The 21,773-nt window shown below is 45.4% G+C and overlaps 1 protein-coding gene across 1 annotated transcript in view; it reads right to left on the bottom strand.

Annotated features, from left to right (window-relative positions):
- Positions 1-16,267: 16,267 nt before the first annotated feature.
- Positions 16,268-21,773, bottom strand: part of MICU2 (mitochondrial calcium uptake 2) — a 355,316-nt gene continuing 349,810 nt past the window's right edge. The window contains exons 11-12 of the mRNA XM_073583037.1: positions 21,083-21,240; positions 16,268-19,942 (exon numbers count right to left, since the gene is read on the bottom strand). Of these exons, the coding sequence (XP_073439138.1) occupies positions 19,835-19,942; positions 21,083-21,240 (266 nt within the window). The 3' untranslated portion in view covers positions 16,268-19,834. The remainder of the gene's footprint in view (positions 19,943-21,082; positions 21,241-21,773) is intronic.

Below are 21,773 nucleotides of genomic sequence, written 5' to 3'. Positions count from 1 at the left end.
CTGGTTGGTCTACACCTATCAACGCTGCTCTGGTGGGTCTACACCTTCTATCAATGCTGCTCTGGTTGGTCTACACCTTCTATCAGCGCTGCTCCGGCTGGTCTACACCTTCTATCAGCGCTGCTCCGGATGGCCTACACCTTCTATCAGCGCTGCTCCTATTGGTTGTCACCTTCTATCAACGCTGCTCCGACTGGTCTACACTTTCTATCAGCACTGCTCCAGTTGGTTGTCACCTTCTATCAGTGCTGCTCCCACTGGTCTACACCTTCTATCAGCGCTGCTCCAGTCGGTTGTCACCTTCTATCAGCGCTGCTCCGGTTGGTCTACACCTTCTATCAGTGCTTCTCCTGTTGGTTGTCACCTTCTATCAGTGCTGCTCCCACTGCTCTACACCTTCTGTCAGCGCTGCTCCAGTTGGTGGTCACCATCTATCAGCTCTGCTCCGGTAGGTCTACACCTTCTATCAACGCTGCTCCAGTTGGTTGTCACTTTCTATCAATGCTGCTCTGGTTGGTCTACACAGTTTATCAGCGCTGCTCTGGTTGGTCTACACCTTCTATCAGCGCTGCTCCGATTGGTTGTCACCTTCTATCAACGCTGCTCCGACTGGTCTACACTTTCTATCAGCACTGCTCCAGTTAGTTGTCACCTTCTATCAGTGCCGCTCCCACTGGTCTACACCTTCTATCAGCCGCTGCTCCAGGTGGTTGTCACCTTCTATCAGCACTGCTCCGGTTGGTCTACACCTTCTATCAGCGCTTCTCCGATTGGTTGTCACCTTCTATCAGTGCTGCTCCCACTGGTCTACACCTTCTATCAGCGCTGCTCCAGTTGGTTGTCACCTTCTATCAGCGCTGCTCCGGCTGGTCTACGCCTTCTATCAGCGCTGCTCCAGTTGGTTGTCACCTTCTATCAATGCTGCTCTGGTTGGTCTACACCTTCTATCAGCGCTGCTCCAGTTGGTCTACACCTTCTATCAGCGCTGCTCTGGTTGGTCTACACCCTCTATCAGCGCTGCTCCGATTGGTTGTCACCTTCTATCAGCGCTGCTCTGGTTGGTCTTCACCTTCTATCAACGCTGCTCTGGTGGGTCTACACCTTCTATCATTGCTGCTCTGGTTGGTCTTTACCTTCTATCAATGCTGCTCTGGTTGGTCTACACCTTCTATCAGCGCTGCTCCTATTGGTTGTCACCTTCTATCAGCACTGCTCCAGTTGGTTGTCACCTTCTATCAGTGCTGCTCCCACTGGTCTACACCTTCTATCAGCGCTGCTCCAGTCGGTTGTCACCTTCTATCAGCGCTGCTCCGGCTGGTCTACACCTATCAGTGCTTCTCCTGTTGGTTGTCACCTTCTATCAGTGCTGCTCCCACTGCTCTACACCTTCTGTCAGCGCTGCTCCAGTTGGTTGTCACCTTCTATCAGCTCTGCTCCAGTAGGTCTACACCTTCTATCAGCGCTGCTCCAGTTGGTTGTCACTTTCTATCAATGCTGCTCTGGTTGGTCAACACCGTCTATCAGCGCTGCTCCTGTTGGTCTACACCTATCAGCGCTGCTCCGATTGGTTGTCACCTTCTATCAACGCTGCTCCGACTGGTCTACACTTTCTATCAGCACTGCTCCAGTTAGTTGTCACCTTCTATCAGTGCTGCTCCCACTGGTCTACACCTTCTATCAGCCGCTGCTCCAGGTGGTTGTCACCTTCTATCAGCGCTGCTCCGGTTGGTCTACACCTTCTATCAGCTCTTCTCCGGTTGGTTGTCATCTTCTATCAGTGCTGCTCCCACTGCTCTACACCTTCTATCAGCGCTGCTCCAGTTGGTTGTCACCTTCTATCAGCGCTGCTCCGGCTGGTCTACGCCTTCTATCAATGCTGCTCTGGTTGGTCTACACCTTCTATCAGCGCTGCTCTGGTTGGTCTACACCCTCTATCAGCGCTGCTCCGATTGGTTGCCACCTTCTAGCAATGCTGCTCTGACTGGTCTACACTTTCTATCAGCGCTTCTCCAGTTGGTTGTCACCTGCTATCTGCTCTTCTCCGGTAGGTCTACACCTGAGCAATTCTAAGAAAATCCTGAAAACATGATCTGTTGGTGGGCCTTGAAAACTAGATTTGGGGAACCCTGGTCTACACCTTCTATCAGTGCTGCTCTGGTTGGTCTACACCTTCTATCAGCACTGCTCTGGTTGGTCTACGCCGTCTATCAGCGCTGCTCCAGTTGGTTGTCACCTTCTATCAGAGATGTTCTGGCTGGTCTACACCTTCTATCAGTGCTGCTCCGGCTTGTCTACACCTTCTATCAGCGCCACTTCAGTCATTCTGCATCAGGTTGTGATCTGCTGGATTGCTCCAGTGTTTCATGGAGCAAGCCGGAGGTCACTTTTCAATTTAAGCCTAAGAGAGACTTGTTCTGGCTCTTAATAACTTACATTGAGAGCTTATGACCGTTACCTCTGACTTCTGGGCAGTGGAGTCGATTAAATGTGAAGATGGGCGTGGGTAAAGATAAGTTAAATTAGTTGCACCATTCGAGGGCTTAAAAAAAAAAATCAAAACAAAACCTGAAGTAGTGCTTTAAAAAGAATCTGTCATCAGGAAAACTAAAGAGTAAAAAGATGAAAAATGACCAGCTACTTAAAGGGTCTCAGACACCAGGTTTTTGCCACCTAATCTGAGAGCAGCATAATGGAGAGACAGAAACCCTGATTCCAGGGATGTGTAACTTACTGGGCTGCTTGCTGTGGTTTTGATAAAAACACTGATTTATTAGCAGAAGATTATTATTAGAGGACTAGCAAATCTATCAGTGAATGCATCAAAACTTCATTAAGCAGCCCAGTAAGTGACAAAGCAGGAATTAGGGTCTCTAATAGCACCCCTGCGACCTCTTTTTAAGATCACAGCTCCTCTACATACCTAAGAAAATACCTTTTATAATTGTTCCACTCCATATGCTAATCAGCGTCAAGAGGTCCGATAGGAGTCTCCAGATTGTGGTTGGCGTCCTCCTCTGTCCCACCGTCTCTCCTGCTATGATTGACATCATCCACACAGTCTGATACACCTGCGTAGCTCCTGATGAACTGATGCTGTGGATGATGCATGAGATGTCAATCAGGAGAGAAGAGGCGGGGATAGAGGAACTTTTTTTCACAAAAATTTTCCTTTAGACCCACATATTTTTTACCTTCACAAGGATAACAAGAGAAAATAGACCATTACGTTTTTTGTGCAATTTCTCCTCAGTACACGGTTAACCCATATGTGGTCAAAAACTGGTCTTAAAACACAGTGCAAAGCTCAGAAGGGAAGGAGCGCTATAGTACAGTACAGATTTTGCTGCACTGTTGAAGGGTGCCATGTCACATTGGCAGAGCTCATGAGGTGCCAGAACAGCAGAACCCCCTATAAGTGACCCCATTTTACAAACTACATGTCTCAGTTTATCTAGGGATCCAGTTATCATATTGACACCACGGGTGTGTCACAGATTTTTATACACTTAGGCAGTGAAGAAAAAATAATTTAAATTTCTACCACCAAGATTGTGTGTTAGCCCCAGATTCTACATTTTCATACTGGGAAATGGGTAACAATGGCACCAAAATTTGTCCCTCAATTTCTGCTGCATGTAGAAATACCCAATATGTGGCTGTGTAACGCCGCTGTGTTTGGACCTTGATTCACGGCGTTACTCTGCATCTCTGCTTTAACCCGTCGCTCTTTTTCCCTCTAATGTGCTGGAATGCTGTTGTCAGTTATCTGTGTGGATGCTGCCCAGTGTCCGGCACCGCCGCATAGCCGTACATGCCTGCGTGGTTCCTCTGCGCTGCATGACCACCCGTGTGTGCGGTCCCTGGCAGCCACCCGTGGGTTAATAGGTCTGCTACACATTGCGTGTCTTACCATGTGTGTTCAGGCTTCAGCTTCTGCCAGGTGTCCTTTGCATTGCTGATTATGTTCTGTCTTGCTTAGGGCACGTGCGGCCACACCTCCCTTCCTTTTATCAGGAAAGGGTGTGTGCTACAATTGCTGCTCCAGCCTATGGCTGTGTGGCAGCTCCTATATAAAGGTCCCTCCCCCTTTGGGGCGTTGTCAGAGCTTCGCATTGAGTTCCTGAACCTTGCCATGTGAGTCTGTGTTCTGCTCCTGCTCTGATTCTGTTCAGTTCTGGGGGAGTTGTTTCTCTTTATCCCTCTGTGAACTGAGTCTTGTATCTTGGCCTGCTCTGGGGGCATAATACCCAGATCGCCTTTCCTGGAGGCTGCATATTCAGGCCTGTCTGAATTGTGTCCTGTTTCTCCGCCTGCTCTGGGGTCAGTAATACCCAGATCGCCCTACCTGGAGGCTTCATATCCAGGCCCCGTGTATGTTATGTGTTGTCTCCTGAATCCTGGATCTACTCCTTTACCTGACCCTGTCTGAACTGTGCTCACTGTGTGATGTTCCTGAGGTCCTTCTGTGCCTTGAACCCTGTGCCTGAGACTCTTTGTTACCTTTCTGTGATCTAACCTGGGTTCATCTAGGAAGTAGGAGTCCAGTGTCCGCTGAGTTTCTGCTACTCAGTACTCAGCTGGGGATTCGGTGCAATTCCCTGCCGGCTCCTGTCCAACCCGGCAGGGTTTGCACCAGACCGCTTGGGTTCCTTTCTAGGTCGCTTCCAGATGTCCGTGTTCCTGATGTCCACTCCATTTTCCTGATGTCCACTCAGTGTTCCTGATGTCCACTCCGTGTTCCTGATGTCTCTCTGAGTTCTGATGTCCAGCCTGCGTCCAGATATCCAGTCCGTGGTTCTGGTGGTCCAAGTTGTGCTCTTAAGCCGGTCCCGTTCTCCTTCCTGGATGGAATCCTCCTCCATGGTTTCCGGGAGTTTCCAGCTCTGCTCCCTGGTGACGGTCCCACCTGCGAGTCCTGGATCTGACCAGCCTATGCCCGGTGCTGTATTGCCACCACTCCTGGACCTGCACTATCAGAGTCCTGTTCTGTTGTCCTGTCGGTTCCCTGGGGTCTTACCCGTGATGACCTCTGCCATCGTCTGAAGTCCGCCTGTGGTCGGCGTCTGACGTTCTCCTGCTGTGCCTGTGCTATGCCCATTGCCGTACATGCGTGCGTGGATCCGCTGCGCTGCATGACCACCCGCACGTGCGGTCCCCCCTTTTAAGCCCGTGCCAGACAACCCTGGACCACGTCAACCCATGATGACCTGCTTCGCCTGTCATCCTGAGATGGGTTTCCTTCATGATGTGCATATTCCGGAACCTGGTGTTTCTGTTTTTGCCTTATTTCAGTAAACTTTATTTTTTCTTCATACCTGAAGTTGTGCGGTGTCTTTTAGTCCTGCTTATGGCCATCTTGTCCACAAGCTCAGCTGCCACAGACCCCGGTCACTACCCTTCCCTAGTCCGGGTAGGTCCGGGTCCCCCCCCGTGGTCCAGTGGGTCCACATTCCATGACCGCTTGGGATGCATACCCCGTCGTCGTTATAGCTCGACAACACGGGAGCGTTGGCTGTAAGCCACGCTGTGTCCGCGATCGTAACATGCTGTACAGTACTGCTTAGACATATGGCAAGACTCGGGAGGGATGGAGCACTATTTGCCTCCTGGAGTGCAGATTTTCCTACAATAGTTTGCAGACTCCATATACAGAGCCCCATAAACAGAATCCCCCTCAAGTGACCTAATTTTGGAAATGACCCCCATTGGGAATTTCTCTCTCACCCATGACAGCACCACGGAGAGAGGGGATCCGCCCTTCAGGGACAGGAACCTACAGATAAAAGGGCGGTACCTCTCCTCCGCCTTCAGTTGGTTTCCTGTCCCTGACGGGGGGGGACCCACAGTACGGCGTACCTGTGATTTCAAAGAAGAGTCCGGATCCGGGGCTGACCTGTCCAGTATACGGCAGCGGGGAGGCCCCTGTCGCGGTAGGAGCGGTGCCCGAAGCCGCCACCGCTGGGGCCGATGCGGGCTGCTGGGTGAGCGAGGGGGAGACGTCGGAGCCGCCGCTCCGGAAAGGAGATCGGGGACCCGGTGGAAGTGCGGGCAGCGCCATGGTACAGAGAGTACCAAGATGGCCGCTGCCCCGGAAGTAGAAGAGCGGCTTCCGGGTCCCTGGAACCGGCGCATGCGCAGGAGCACGCTCCCCGGCCAGCGCGGTGCAGGATGGGAGCGGTGACGTCACGGGGGCGGCAAATTTAAAAATGGTGGATTCAGAACTCCTGGCTGAAAGCGATCCTGATAATGCAGGATAGCGACCAGCAACAGAAGCAGCATGCCAGGCTGCAGCCCAAGCAGCAGCACCACCAACACCACCACCGGCAGAAGGAAGGAGACAGATGGCCGTTCCAGCAGTCACTCCACGTGGCACAGTACGTCAGCGGCAAGGAGCAAATCACCACCAGGAGATCAGCCTATACAGGACCTGACTCCATCTCCAGAACCGGTACCTGCAGCCGTGCACCTTTGGGGGTAAGTGATCTTCGTGAATGTTCACCCTTTTAATACAATTCCTCTCCCTTATTAGGGAAAGAAGAAGGGGAAAAAGAAGAACAGGGAATGCCCCACTTGCATTAGACCCCTACCTGTATCATGGGAGAAAAAACTATGTGAGTCTTGCACAAAAGAAATTCTTTGTCAGGAGACTCTGGATTTCGCATCCGACCTAAGGGCCACAATCAAATCAGAGGTTCAGAGCGCCCTCGTATTCCTTAAGCATAGGGATAAAACGAGGAAGAAAGACACGATAGGAACCTCCCAGTCAGACTCTTCCACGTCGGGAGAAATCACGTCTAAAACCTCGGAATCCGGCTCCTCATCCTCAGACGAGGAAACAGGAGGGCGTCACTTTTTTCCCCTAGAAGAGCTAGTGACTAGTAAAAGCTGTAAGGTCTACCATAGGGGTATTGGACCCTAGGCCGGATAAAACAGTCCAGGACATAATGTTCGGGGGACTAGGCCAGAAAAAACAGAGTATTTCAGCTTAACGAAATTGTCAAGGGCCTAATCAAAAAAGAATGGGACAAGCCAGACAGGAAAAATACTACAGTCCCTTCCCTGAAAAGAAAATATCCCTTTGAGGAGGAGGCATCTACGTCTTGGGATAAAGCCCCGAAGCTCGATGTAGCAGTCGCAAAGGCCTCAAAGAAATTCGCCCTACCCTTTGAGGACATGGGCACCCTCAGGGACCCCCTACATAAAAAGGCAGATACCTTTCTAAAGGGGGCATGGGAGTCAGCAGGCGGTAACCTCAGGCCAGCCACAGCGGCGACATGTACTTCAAGAGCCCTAATGGTATGGGTGGACCAACTTGAGAAACAGCTGAGGGAAGGGACACCAAGAGATAAGATCTTAGATTCTATCCCAGTAATAAGGGGAGCGGCTACCATCCTAGCGGACTCATCGGCCGATTCAGTCAGGCTATCGTCCAGCACTTTCAAACGCGGCCCGAAGAACACTATGGCTTAAAACTTGGCCAGGGGACCTACAGACCAAAATGAAATTATGTTCAATCCCCTGTGAAGGGAAATTCCTTTTTGGGGAGACGTTAGATGACATCCTCCAGAAAGCAGGGGACAAGAAGAAAGGGTTCCCAAATTTGGGGCCAGCAGCATTCAAAAGGCCCTTTCGAAATAGGTTTTTTCAGAGGAGACCACTGAGGGAACAAAAGTAGAATGACAAAAGAAGAGAGGGTTCTTCTTTAGTAAGGCTGAGTTCACACGTGGCGTTTTTTTCGCGTTTCCGCGGCAGTTTTAACCGCGCGATTTTGCCGCGAAAACGCGAAAAATAAGCATCCCATGCATTCCTATGGGATTCCGCAATGCTGTGCTAATGCTGCGGATTTTACCGCGGCGGAATCGCTTCGCGGTAAAAACCGCAGCATGCTCATTATTTTGCGGAATCGCGGCGATCCCGCACCCATAGGAATGCATTGTTCCGCTTATTTCCCGCATGTGGCTGTGCACACCATGCGGAAAGTAAGCAGAACAATTGCGGATGGTACCCATGGTCCGGAGGAGAGGAGACTGTCCTCCGGGCTTTGGGTACCATATCCCTGTAAAAAAAAGAATTTAAAATAAAAAATATTGTTATTCTTACCCTCCGACGTCCCGCGCAGGCTTCCCGCTTCTCTTCACGCTCCCGTTCCCAGTGGTCCTTTGCGAAAATGCTCGCGATGACGTCCGATCTCGCGGGATCGCGAAGTCTCGCGGTAATTCGCGCGACGTCATCGCGAATTACCGCGAGACGTCGCGTTCCCGCGAGAACTGACGTCATCGCGGGCATTTTCGCAAAGGACTACTGGGAACGGATGCGCGGGACGTCGGAAGGTAAGAATAACACCATTTTTTATTTATTTTTTTACATTCTATCTTTTACTACTGATGCTGCATAGGCGGCCTCAGTAGTAAAAAGGTGGTCACACTCGTCAATCTGTCAATCAGTTCTCCAAGCGATGCTACAGATCGCTTGGAGAACGCTAGCATTTTGCAAGCTAAATACGCTTGCAAAATGCTAGTTTTTCTGCGGGAAAATCGCGGGAATTTAAAATGCGATTTTCCTGCGGACTGGAATTCCGGAATTCTCGCGGTAATTTCCGCGAGAGTTCCGGTACGTGTGCACTTAGCCTTACTCTTCCCAAGACAAAAAGCCCTCCAAGTGACAGTATGCCCAGGGTGGTGGGGAAGGTTAACCCTTTTTCTTCCAGCCTGGAGGAGAATTTCAAACAACCCATGGATAGTAAACCTAATCCAGGAGGCCCTAAGAATACTTTCTCTCTCTTCCACCTCAAAAGTATGTAACAACGCCGCTGAGATCCAGTTCGCGAGAACAGGAAGCGCTAGAAAGCGAGGTCCTAGGCCTAGTAAAAAAAGGAGTCCTCCAGGAGGTTCCCCTGCAGGATATGGGCAGAGGGTTCTACTCCCCTCTTTTTCTAGTAACCAAACCGGACGGCACCTTTCGAACGATCATAAATCTGAAAAAGCTAAACGAAAATACGTCAGGAATCAGAGCTTCAAAATGGAGTCGATCAGGTCCACCACCAAAATCCTGTTCCCAAACTGCTACATGACGATGTTAGATCTCAGCGACGCCTATTATCACGTCCCTATCCACAAAGACTCCAGAAAATATCTCAGGTTAGCCGTCTCAATAAAGGGCAAGGTGAAAGAATTCCAGTACAGAGCCCTGCCGTTCGGAATATCGATAGCCCCGAGGGTATTTACCAAAATAGTAGCAGAAATGATGGCTCATATAAGGGAACAAGACATAGTAATAATCCCGTATCTAGACGATTTCCTAATAGCAGGCAGCTCGGCTCAAAAATGCAAGGAACAGAGGGACAGGGTGATGGACACTATACAAGCCTAGGCTGACTTCTAAATCTAAAAAAATCAAGATTGGAGCCCAGCAGGGTACAAGAATTCTTGGGCCTAACACTGGACTCAAACATTCAGGAGTGTCGCCTCACAGACCACAAAAAGGAAAAAAAAATCGCTCAAATTACAGCAAGAGCAATCCAAAATCTCTCTATGACATTAAGGAAAGCTATGTCACTGCTGGGTTCCCTATCCGTCTGCCTGCCAGCAGTTCAATGGGCTCAGTTACACACGAGAGATCTCCAGTGAGACGTATTAGCCAACCAGAAGCAATAGGGGGACACCTAGAGGGTCGTATTACCCTAAATTCAAGAACTATTCATTCCCTAGCTTGGTGGGGAAACCAGGAAAATCTGTCCAAAGGGATCCCCTGGGTAACAAAGATAACACACATAGTGACAACGGATGCCAGTCCCACGGGATGGGGAGCACACATGAACAACGAGGTGGCTCAGGACGTATGGGGAGATCAAGAATTAAAAGCTTCCTCAAATCAAAAAGAGCTTCTAGCAGTAGGCTATGCACTGACACACTTCCTACCCCTGCTCCAGAATCACCATGTCCGCATTCTTTCGGACAATCGAGTCACAGTGGCCTATATAAATCATCAGGGGGGGAACCAGGTCCCAAGCCCTAATGGACACATCCGCCAGAATCCTCAAACTAGCGGAGGCAAACCTATCTCTGTCAGCCCTACACATCCGGGGTACAGAGAATGAAAGGGCAGACTTTCTGAGCCGCACCCAATTACGACAGGGGGAATGGGTTCTAAAGTGGTCCATTTTTCGGCATATTGTAAAAATGTGGGGGACCCCAGACATAGATCTGTTTGCCGATTTCAAAAACAAAAAAGTAGACACCTTCTGCTCCCTAGATCCCAGTGGGAATCCTCTAACTCTGGACGCGTTTATGCTCCCATGGACACATGCCTTTCCCGCAATCATGCTCATTCCAGCGGTCCTAAGGAAAGTCAGGGAGGACGGGGTAAGAATGATACTGATAGCCCCTTTCTGGCCCAAAAGAACCTGGTTTTCCTGGCTAAGAATGCTCTCAGTAACCGACCCATGGATCCTACTGGATCTCCCGGACCTGCTATCGCAGGGCCCAGTGTTACATCCTCAGGCACCGAACCTCCATTTAACAGCATGGAATTTGAGAGGGCGCTGATGAGGGACAGAGGATTTTCAGAGAACCTGATAACTACATTACAAAAAAGTAGGAAACTGGTTACAATGAGAGCTTACGGCAGAACATGGAAAAAATGCACTGCAGGGCTCTGACGGACAGGAAAGAGGCATTTCAGCAGGTGCTCACAGGCCACCTTCCCTGCAGAAGGTGAAGGTCACCATGGAAAACAGCGACAAAGACGCTACTGTATCGCGTTGTGCCAACGGAAGCAGAGAGGGAGTTCACTCCCTGTGCGATGTTCCTCGATGTCACCGATCGTGGGTATTGCTGCAGGGTTTCAGCTCACAAACAGAGCTGAAACCCGCACCCGATCGTGTCAGCGGTCAGTGTGAGACCCCCACATGATATCAGCGCCGTACTTATACGGCAGTTTGCAGAAATGCAGCTCCTGTAGTGCCATATATGTACCCTGCATATTTGGAAGGGGTTAAAAAAATCCAGGAAAACCCCATGAAACCAATGTATGTGCCCTCAAAATGGAATTGATAAAAATATCATTTTGCCGCACAAATAAGGAAAATCAAGGCTTCAAAAACTGATCCATTGAATAACATCGGTCCTAGTTCTATGCTATAAAAAAATGTAAATGATGGATGGACTATAAAATACGGCTGCTAAATGGTGGTGTGAATGAGCCCTTACTGGGAGAGTGACTGTCAGTCCTTGCTGGCCTAGCGCAGGTGATCATATGATTCTCATCACTTCAGTCAATAAGTTATAAATTATGACTGATGGTATTATTGGGAGGATATATTAATAATAAAGTCACCGCCCTTGTCTTTTGGCAGATGACTTTTCAGCCGCTCCAACCAGAGGAGGACTCTTTAGGCCTTCATGATGGAGCAGATCAGTCTTCAGTCACTATGTCTTTATCACAATTTGCAGGTAACCATTTACCTCCATCATGTTCAGATGAGTAGGGGAAGAGGGGCTGAGCCCAGATGAGGGTTATGTTATGGCTCCTTGTGCAGCTACTGCTGGAGGCGCCACAGGGCAGGAGGAAACCATGTAAGACCAGAGATGGTCGGGCCACATGTGAAGCTGTTGGCCTTCCGAACCTCAACCTACTTCCCGTTACATGTGTGCTGAACATTGAAATGAGAATGTGTCCCCTCTTCTTTCCGCCAGTATGCCATTGTGCCTGCATCAACCGTCTGAGACACTCAGCGGTCATGTTAGGGGTAAGGAGAGGGGTAAGGAGAGAGGAAGCCTAAAATCAGTGGTCACCTTATTCTGCAACCTGCCATGTACAGTACCTTGCGAAAGTATTCGGCCCCCTGGATCTTTTCAACCTTTTCCCACATATCATGCTTCAAATCTAAATTTTTGGTGAGGAATCAAGTGGGACACAATTGTGAAGTTGAACAAAATTTATAGCTTATTTTAATTTTTTTTTGGATGCTTCAGATTTGTAGTTTTCTGGAGAACACTAAACTAAAGCGGACATGTCTGGAGAGCTGATGGGTTTTCTAGAAGACTGTTTACCCAGCATGTTATCCACAGGATAAGATCTCTAGGGGTCACACCACTGGGACCCCTCACCGATCCCAAGAAAGGGACACTAAAGTCTCGTGGGATTATTGCCTGTAGGAGCTGTCCATGATCTCTCTGAACCAGACCAGGTCATCACAGAGCAGGCAGGTAGTCAGCAACTTCCTGTTGGTAAGTTCTTAGCCCCATAGCAAAAAAAACCCTTAAGTCATGGATAACCCTTTTAAGCGTATACCTCTTACGTAGTTACAATATTTATATTAATACTTTAGTTTCTCTTCTTTCATTGTCCTACATTTTTATGCATCGGATAATATACTGTATTTTGTGCACCCAATGAGCCTGAACTATTCTGAGTCAACCCTATTAGGTTGGTCCTGGCTCATCCACTTGCTTTCTTGGGTACCTTTTGTGTTTTTAATCATATTCACCAATAAAGTGTGATGTATTTTTATACCTCTATTGCACATTTTATCTTTGTGTACATGTGTATCACCATGAGATCAGATACATAGTTACACGGGTGCTAGGGATTAATTCTTAAAAAATATGTTTGTGGACAGTTTATTTTTTTTTATATAGTAAAATATATGTATATTGGGTTTCATCAAAAATGTTGCACATTGCGAAGTTTGAGTCTTTGTTTCCCTGCACATTGCTGTATGGTGAATGAGTTTCCTAAGACTCCACCATAGTTTACTTTTTCTTTTTTTTTTTTTTTTTTATTGTATCCGTCTTTTTCTGTACTCCCCGTGTGCAGATTTATGACTATAGACCACATCGAATTAACCCCTTAAAGACCGCCGATACGCCTTTTAACGGCGGTAGTAAAGGGTACTTAAAGCAATGGAAAAAGTGCATAGCCCCCCCAGAGTCGGATTTTCTCCGGAGAACATGATTCGGGTTGGTTTTAACCGACCCCGCTTTTGTGATGGAAATTAACGTATAACGGTGACAAAAAAAAAGCCGCGATTTTGCATTTAATTTCTCACTCCTCTGATGTGATCACACATCAGAAGAGAGAGAAATAGGGTCCCCGATTCCCCCCCGGTGGTCCTTGGGCCCTCCTGCCTCCTCCGGTGGGCGCCGCCATCTTGGTCTGGGAAGAAAATGACAGGCGCATGCGCAGTGTGCCCGCCGAATCTGCCGGCCGATTCCATTTATTCATTCAATGTACATTTTGATCACTGTGATAAACCCTATCACAGTGATCAAAATAAAAAAAAATAGTAAATAACCCCCCCCCCCCCTTTATCACCTCCTTAGTAAGGGAAATATAATGAAATAAGGAAAATATATTTTCATTTTTCCATTGGGGTTAGGGTTGGAATTAGGGTTAGGGTTGGAATTAGGAGTGTGTTGGGGTTAGAATTGGAGCTAGAATTGAGGGGTTTCCATTATTTACCAACTTTGGGGGTCTAATGTCTCCTGTTACCCTTGGAAAAATAAAAAAAATTGGGGGCTAAAAAAATCACTTGTAAAAAAAAGATTTTTTTTATTTTCACGGCTCTGCATTATAAACTTCTGTGAAGCACTTGGGGGTTCAAAGTGCTCACCACACATCTAGATAAGCTTCATGGGGGATCTAGTTTCCAAAATGGGGGTCACTTGTGGGGGGGTTTCTACTGTTTAGGCACATCAGGGGCTCTCCAAACCCGACATGACACCCACAGAACATTCCAGAGTCTGCATTCCAAAATGGCGCTCATTCCCTTTCGAGCTCTCCCATGTGCCTAGTGGTTCCCCCCACATATGTGATATCAGCTTACTCAGGACAAATTGCACAATAACTTTTGTGGTCCAATTTCTCCTGTTACCCTTGGGAAAATAAAAATAGCAGACTAAAAAATCATTTTTGAGGGAAAAAAACGATTTTTTTATTTTCACGGCTCTGCGTTATAAACTTCTGTGAAGCACTTGGGGGTTCAAAGTGCTCACCACACATCTAGATAAGTTCCTTAAGGGGTCTAGTTTCCAAAATGGTGTCACTTCTGTTTCTTTTTTCCACTGTTTAGGCACATCAGGGGCTCTCCAAACGCGACATGGCGTCCAATCTCAATTCCAGCCAATTCTGCATTGAAAAAAAAAAAAGGTACTCCCTCCCTTCTGAGCTCTGCCATGTGCCAAAACAGTGGTTTACCCCCACATATGGAGTATTGGCGTACTCGGGACAAATTGCACAACAACTTTGGGGGTCTAATTTCTCCTGTTACCCTTGTAAAAAAAAAAAAAAAAAAAAAAGTTTAGGGGCGAAAAGATCATTTTTGTGGAAAAATTATTTTATATTTTCACAGCTCTGTTATAAACTTCTGTGAAGCACTTGGAGGTACACTAATCAGAAAAAATCCATAAAAAAATCATTTGAAAGGTAACTCACCAAACCCTGACTGATGCACTGGCAGGATGCAGCAGAACCCCATTGATAAAGGTTTAGGCAGCACAGGTGCATTCCACTGATAAGGACAGCCAGTAACCATTTGTGGTCCGGCTGCCCAGTGGAAATGCACACAGATGAGGCTTGCATAAGGCATAAGTCACACTGATAAATGCGATGCAAAAGTGTCTGAGCAGCCTATTGATCACGCCCATAGTATTAGCAGGCGGGCTGCTCTGCACTATAGATACATGCATGGTTACTGGCTGTCCTTATCAGTGGAATGCACCTGTGCTGCCTAAACCTTTATCAATGGAGTTCTGCTGCATCCTGCCAGTGCATCAGTCAGGGTTTGGTGAGTTACCTTTCAAATGAAGCACTTGGAGGTTCAAAGTTCTCAACACACCTAGATAAGTTCCTTAAGGGGTCTAGTTTCCAAAATGGGGTCACTTGTTGGGGGTTTCCACTGTTTAGGCACATCAGGGGCTCTCCAAAGGCAACATGGCGTCCGATCTCAATTCCAGCCAATTCTGCGTTGAAAACTTCAAACGGCGCTCCTTCCCTTGTGAGCTCTGCTGTGCGCCCAAAAAGTGGTCTACCCCCACATATGGGGTATCGGTGTATTCAGGAGAAATTGCACAACAAATTTTGTGGTTCATTTTCTCTTTTAACACTTGTGAAAATAAAAAAATTGGTTCTGAAGTAAATATTTTGCAAAAACAAGTGAAATGTTAATTTTTTTCTATCCACATTGCTTCAGTTTTTGTGAAGCACGTAAAGGGTTAAACTTCTTGAATGTGATTTTGAGCACCTTGAGGGGTCCAGTATTTTCTGTCATGTACACCCCTCAAAATGACTTTAAATATGATGCGGTCCCTAAAAAAAAAAAAAAAAAAAAAGATTTTCATCAGCAAGGGCATTGAAGATGAAACGTGGATGGGTCTTTCAGTATGATAATGATCCCAAGCACACCGCCAGGGCAACGAAGGAGTGGCTTCATAAGAAGCATATGAAGGTCCTGGAGTGGCCTAGCCGGTCTTCAGATCTCAACCCATAGAAAACCTTTGGAGGGAGTTGAAAGTCCGTGTCGCCCAGCGACAGGCCCAAAACATCACTGCTCTAGAGGAGATCTGCATGGAGGAATGGGCCAACATACCACCAACTGTGTGTGCCAACCTTGTGAAGACTTACAGAAAACGTTTGACCTCTGTCATTGCCAACAAAGGATATATGACAAAGTATTGAGATGAACTTTTGTTAATGACCAAATACTTATTTTCCACCATAATTTGCAAAATAAATCTTGCCAAATCAGACAAGGTGATTTTCTGGATTTGTTTTCTCATTGTGACTCTCATAGCTGTGGTCTACCTATGATGTCAATTACAGGCCTCATCTTTTTAAGTGGGAGAACTTGCACAATTGGTGGCTGACTAAATACTTTTTCCCCCACTGTAATTGCTGAGTCCATTAGTTGGGGTCTCGGTCCTGCTGTGCCCTTATTCATATTTTCATCATTTGACATCATTCTATGATTCTATGACAAATGATAAGGTTTTAATACTAGAGGTTTGGACCGTCCCGAATAGGATCACCGTTACTCGGTGGGATGGCTTTTACACTTTTTTTTTTAAATGATGCTAACCAAGTACCCAATTTTATTTTCATGCACGATTGCTATTTATTTACTGCATGGCATTTACGCACTTTGCTTTAATCTTAAGTTTTGTCTTTTTAATGGCCAGTGTGAACATGCACTTACACGTTGCATGCACACCAACACCAGTTCATTTCTTTTGTTTTTTCTTCCTGAAAAAAAAAAAAAAAGGCATCGTAATCCAGAATATTTCCACCTTTATTTTTTTGCTAGATTATATCCAGAGTAAAATAATTTTACAAGATTATATATAAAAGATTTCACCAACGTCAACAAAAAACACACACATTTCTGAATGTAACAAATATGGAATTTTTTTTTTTAAATTATTGTTTTTTTATTTTTGAGAAATATACTAGGACAGCATCCCAAATAATAGTCACCCTGTTACCCCAATAGACTGTGCAGTATCCTATGTAAACTCTCCAGTCAGTACACACATAAAACACTAGTGACCGCACACCCCGTTTATACAGCTCTGGCAAAAATTAAGAGACCACCACATCAAATCCCTGTCATCGCCAGCCCATTCTCCAGACCTGTCCACCCCATTGAAAACCTCTGGAATGTAATCAAAAGGATGATGGATAGTCACAAGCCATCAAAAAGAACTGCTTAAATTTTTGTACCAGGAGTGACATAAGGTCACCCAAAAGCAGGGTGAAAAACTGGTGGAAAGCAGCCAAGACGCATGAAAGCTGTGATTAAAAATCATGGTTATTCCACAAAATATTGATTTCTGAACTCTTCCTGAGTTAAAACATTAGTATTGTTGTTTCTAAATGATTATGAACTTGTTTTCTTAGCATTGGTTGAGGTCTGAAAGCACTGGGTAAATTTTTTGTTTGTTTTTAATTCTGACCATTTTTCTTTGTCAGGAAAAAAAATACAAAATGTAGTGCTTGGAAATTCAGAGACATGTTGTCAGAAGTTTGTAGACTAGAAGAACAATTTTACTCAAAAATATTCCTATAAAGAGAAAAATCAGTCAAACTGAACATTTGGAAGTGGTCTCTTAATTTTTGCCAGAGCTGTTTTCCAGTTTTTGGCACAATATTTTTTGTAAACCTGTTCCCTTAGCAATAAACACACATTGATGGGTTTAGACTTCGGGTAGCAGAAAAAAAACACTTTTACAGCACGTTTTCATATGGCTTGGAGAAAGAGTAAGAACAAAATGCAATGTTTTCACCGAGTATCGCGGGTGCTCGAGTGACATGTTCAAGTCCCTGCGGCCGCATGTTTCACAGCTGTTAGACAGTCACAAAACATGGGGGATTGCCTGACATACACGGTCAATCCTCACGTGCTTTGTGGCTGTTTAATAGCTGCAAAACATGCGGCGGCCGGAACTCTGACATGTCACTCAAGCACCCGCGATACCCGGTTCGTACACCCTACGTAAACTCGACTAATGGGCCCTTGCACGTAACCCTAGTGCCAGGCAATTCTTCCTGGGAAAAAGATATGTAAATTATCTCTCCAACAGGAGAGAAAAAAAGCTGGCTCTTTAATGTATAGGAGGTAGAGGCCCCAGAAGTCAATGTCCGACCCTACAATGAGCCTTAAAATATGTCGAAGGACACTATATCAAACCAAGGTCTTCTCCCACACCCAAAAAATAAATCATCCATCCACTTCAGCTATTTCACGGTTCTGGTTCTTCTTGTTACAGAACTAATCTGCGTTCTCCACTCGGCACCGGACACAGCTTGTGTTTTGCAGTCATACATTTTGTATAATTTGAGAGGATAAAAAACAATGAACATTTTTATACAACAGATCCATAGATTGATAATGACCCGACTTTGCAGATAGCTGCATGGACACCTACATTTTTGCAATTTAGTTTCAATGAAAATTTTGCCCGGTTTGGCTCTGAAGACACTTTCCTTGCACATTTCGGGCTACAGAATGAGATTAACTGAGGGAACGTGCACAGGTAGCTTTTTTTATTTGAGTGAATCCTCTCTCAATCCTTCGAAGATTTTTTTTAAAAAACGCCCGGTGAAAAAAACTAAAGAGCATGTCAGGTCTTTGAAGAGGATCATGAAGGAAACCTTTCCAAACTGGGAGCCGTTCAATAAAAAGGCCACAAAGAACGATTCAGGGACAAAAATTTATTTTTTTCCAAAAACTCTTGAAAATGCTTTTGGGAAAGAAAACCCAACGTGAACCTTCATGTGATCACAAATCAGAGAATCTCACTGATGGGTTTGTGCTTAACTCATTTTGAAGCCAGGAATACAGAAGACTATAGAGGGTAAATGGAAAATTGTCGCATAAAATCCAATTTTAAAAAGAAACATTTATTCTGCAGTGAAAGATACTGATATTTCCTGCTGAACATTGATATATGTGGAAATGCCGCCATCTACTAATGGAGGCCATGTCTGATGTCTCTTTGGAATGTACTGGAGAATCGCTGGATTCCAGATGTAACTAGTTTCTGATGCAAAATCAGTAGTAGGTCTCCAAATACAGAGTAATATTTATAATATTCATGATTCTTTTTCTGTTTATACCTCGCGGTATTCACTGACATTTTTGTGCCAAATTCATATAATGTTATGGACCCGATTCATCATCTGAGCTGTTTTTAATTAAGTCATTTTTTTGCCCTGAATTCATCAAAATGGTGCACAGTTCATTTGTTTTGAGCGTAGTTAAAAAAAAAAAAAAAAAGAAAAAGATTTTTTTTTCCTGTGTTTAACCATTTTTGCATTTTTTTTTTTTTTAAGATTAAACAAATGCTCCAAAGATATGCTGGTGTACATAAAATCCCTCCAGGGGCGGACTAGATGGAGTGCATATTACAAGAAATGTTGCAACTTTTGGAAAAGTTACAAATGATGAATCAGGCAAAAAAAACACCTGAAAATAGTAAACTTTGCCCAAAGTGGAGAACTAAACAAACAAAAAACAAAATAAACCAGGAGAACACATAAAAAGGCGCAAGTGAAAAAGATGAATTTGGTGCAAACCAAAAATAATGCAAAAAAAAAAAAAAAAAAATTGACAAGAAAAACAAACTAACAGGTGCAAACAAAGTAATAAATGCGTCCCTATGTCTCCTTAGGTTATGCTCCTATATATCAGCAGTTACAGTCTCGGTAGATTGGCGGATATCTATCGCCACCTAGTGGACTGCTAATGTGTTACATTTTGGTCAGGGATATCAAGGGCTTTCTATAACAGGTGATTTTAATGTCCATAATGATCTGTACACAGCCTGTGAGTGGAGCTGCTCATCCAAGGGACCATGCTCAATGCCTCAGTTATGATAGGTTATGTAACTGAGCAGCAATAGTAGACGCAGCCAATGGAGAAGTGTGGTGCCACCGTTTCTGACAATAGACAAAGCAGATACTGATGAGCGAGCGTGCTCTGATAATGCGTTATCTGCCATGCTCGTGCCCTAATCGAGTATTTTCGGCCTGCTTGAAAAGTATGCTCGAGTCCCCAAGGCTGCAAGTCTCAATTATGGCGGAACCAAAGAGTGGCAAAGAACCCAGGGATTTTTATTTCCCAGACACTACAGCGCCTTCATTATGCCCGCACAAAGTATAGCAGGTAGAAGTCAAATCTGTCAGCAATAAGCGAGAGCCCCGATACAGCACAGGGAGGGAAGTGCAGTGCGATCCTTGCAGTGCTGGTCGGGGAGATGCGGCCGGCTATAAACAGGTAAACGACACGTAAACAAAGAGATCCAGTAAAACCATACACAGCTGCTAGGTCAGAAAGAGGCTAAAATGGGCTCTTCCCGGCTTGCTTCCAGACTTCGTTGGCGCCTTTAATGGTTTCCCTCTTCACGCATTTCCAGTAGCCTTGTAGTCCCTGCTGTTGCGGGGCGTGCTGGGGAGAAATGAAAAGTTCACAGATTCATTTATTCACAGCCATTATTGTCAATCTCTTTACTCAATGCACATTCCTATACTACAACTCTCACCATTGTTAGCCTACATTGTGTTCTAAGCAGAATGCCGCTATATGATGTCTCCGTACGGCTCGGTGTTATGTAGCGGGGATGGAGCGCAGCCGAATTTATTACAGTCTAATTCTTTTTTGAATCTAAGGCGATCTGCACATGGCGGCTTTTTTCAGGCAGATTTCACTCCAAAACCTGCCCGAAAACGCATCCAGATAGCGCTCAAAAGAATGAACGGAAGAATATCTAAGTAGGGATGCCTCGCTGTTCGTATGTTCAGGATTTTTCCCCACTTCAGGCTTCCAAAGACGCCAAACCGTTCTAAGAAGTGACCTGACCATTCTTTAGGTGTTTTACGACCCATAACTTTTTTTCCCCATCGATGGTGCCATGTGTGGTTGGGGGAGGCAGAGGTGATATGTCGCTCCTATTGAACCTATTTAGGAATGTTTACAATATATTGTTGTTAATTTTCGCTTTTTAATTTCTGAAGCATTGACCGAAAAAAATTATATTTTCTGTCCTTGGGATTGTTTTTCTTTACACAATTTATTGTACAAGTTAATTAATTTTAGACTTTCATAAATTGGACTTTTACGATACTAAATAAGTTTATTCTTCTGTCTTCTTTATTTTTGCATTGGTAAAAAAGATTGCAGTATATAGTAAAAATTATGACCGCCTATGAAGGCCAGTCACAGACCGGGCTTCATGGGGGTACAAATATTTTGGCCCCTGGGGTCTTCAATAGCAAATCGCGTATTGGTGGTGGACGTTGCAGTGAGCGCCAGACCGCACATAACACTATTTGATTTCCACTGTCAAAAATTGATAGTGACATTTAAGGGGTTAAACATCAGTGATCAGTTAGAGGCAGGTGCTGGCTGTGTAATACAGCCGACACCTGCCTTATCGTACACCCACACCCAACATGGGACGTAATGGTATGTTCTCGGTCATGAGCGGGTTAAATATATGCATTGGGAGCCCGTATCTGAGCATGTGGCATCTTACTGAGAAATAATTTGCTATTGCCCCGATATGCGAAGCACCATACTATATATTACCTTTAATCCTCGGTGGAGCCGATTCTTCAGAACACCCAAAAATTCTCCATGGCTTAAACAATTGTCTCCATCAAGATCAAAGATCTTAAAGACGGTGTCCAGAACATTTTCAGATAATTCCTGTCCTGTTGCCACTTTCACTGCTCGCTTAAATTCGGCTGTGGGAAAGTAATAAGAAAGGTAAATGAGCAAAGAAAACACTCCAGGACGAGTTGTAGTTTAGAATGACACCATTGATTTTACCCCACAATTCACTGGAAAACAGGAAAAAAAAATTCCATGTGCGATGAAATTTTGAAAACAAAATGCAATTCCATAGAGTATTATTGGGTTTTGTTTTTATGGTATTCACTTTGTTATAAAAGTGACTAATTCTACAGGTAAGAACAATTATGGCGATGCCAATCATATAAACATACCGTATAAATGAAGAAAAAAAAAAATCAGAAGTTTATAGAAAAAAAATGCTGGTTTCAGTCGCATGACATGTGATCTGAGACCCGTAACATTTTTTATTTTTTATTTGGTTGAGCTGTGTGTAGGCTTGTTTTTTGGTGGTGAGCTGCTGGATTTATTGATACAAATTTGGGGTACATTGTTTTGGGGATCCTTTCAAAATTGGACAGCCAAAAGGCTGGAAACACTTGCGCCCTGCACCAAGTGGCACCTGGTCAGGCGTCTCACTTGGTAT

Source organism: Dendrobates tinctorius, unplaced genomic scaffold (assembly GCF_039654945.1).
Source record: "Dendrobates tinctorius isolate UK_male_01 unplaced genomic scaffold, ASM3965494v1 ptg000075l, whole genome shotgun sequence".
NCBI lineage: Eukaryota > Metazoa > Chordata > Amphibia > Anura > Dendrobatidae > Dendrobates > Dendrobates tinctorius.
The sequence above is the reverse complement of the archived record's forward strand: the minus strand, read 5'-3'. Positions and strand labels throughout refer to the sequence as shown.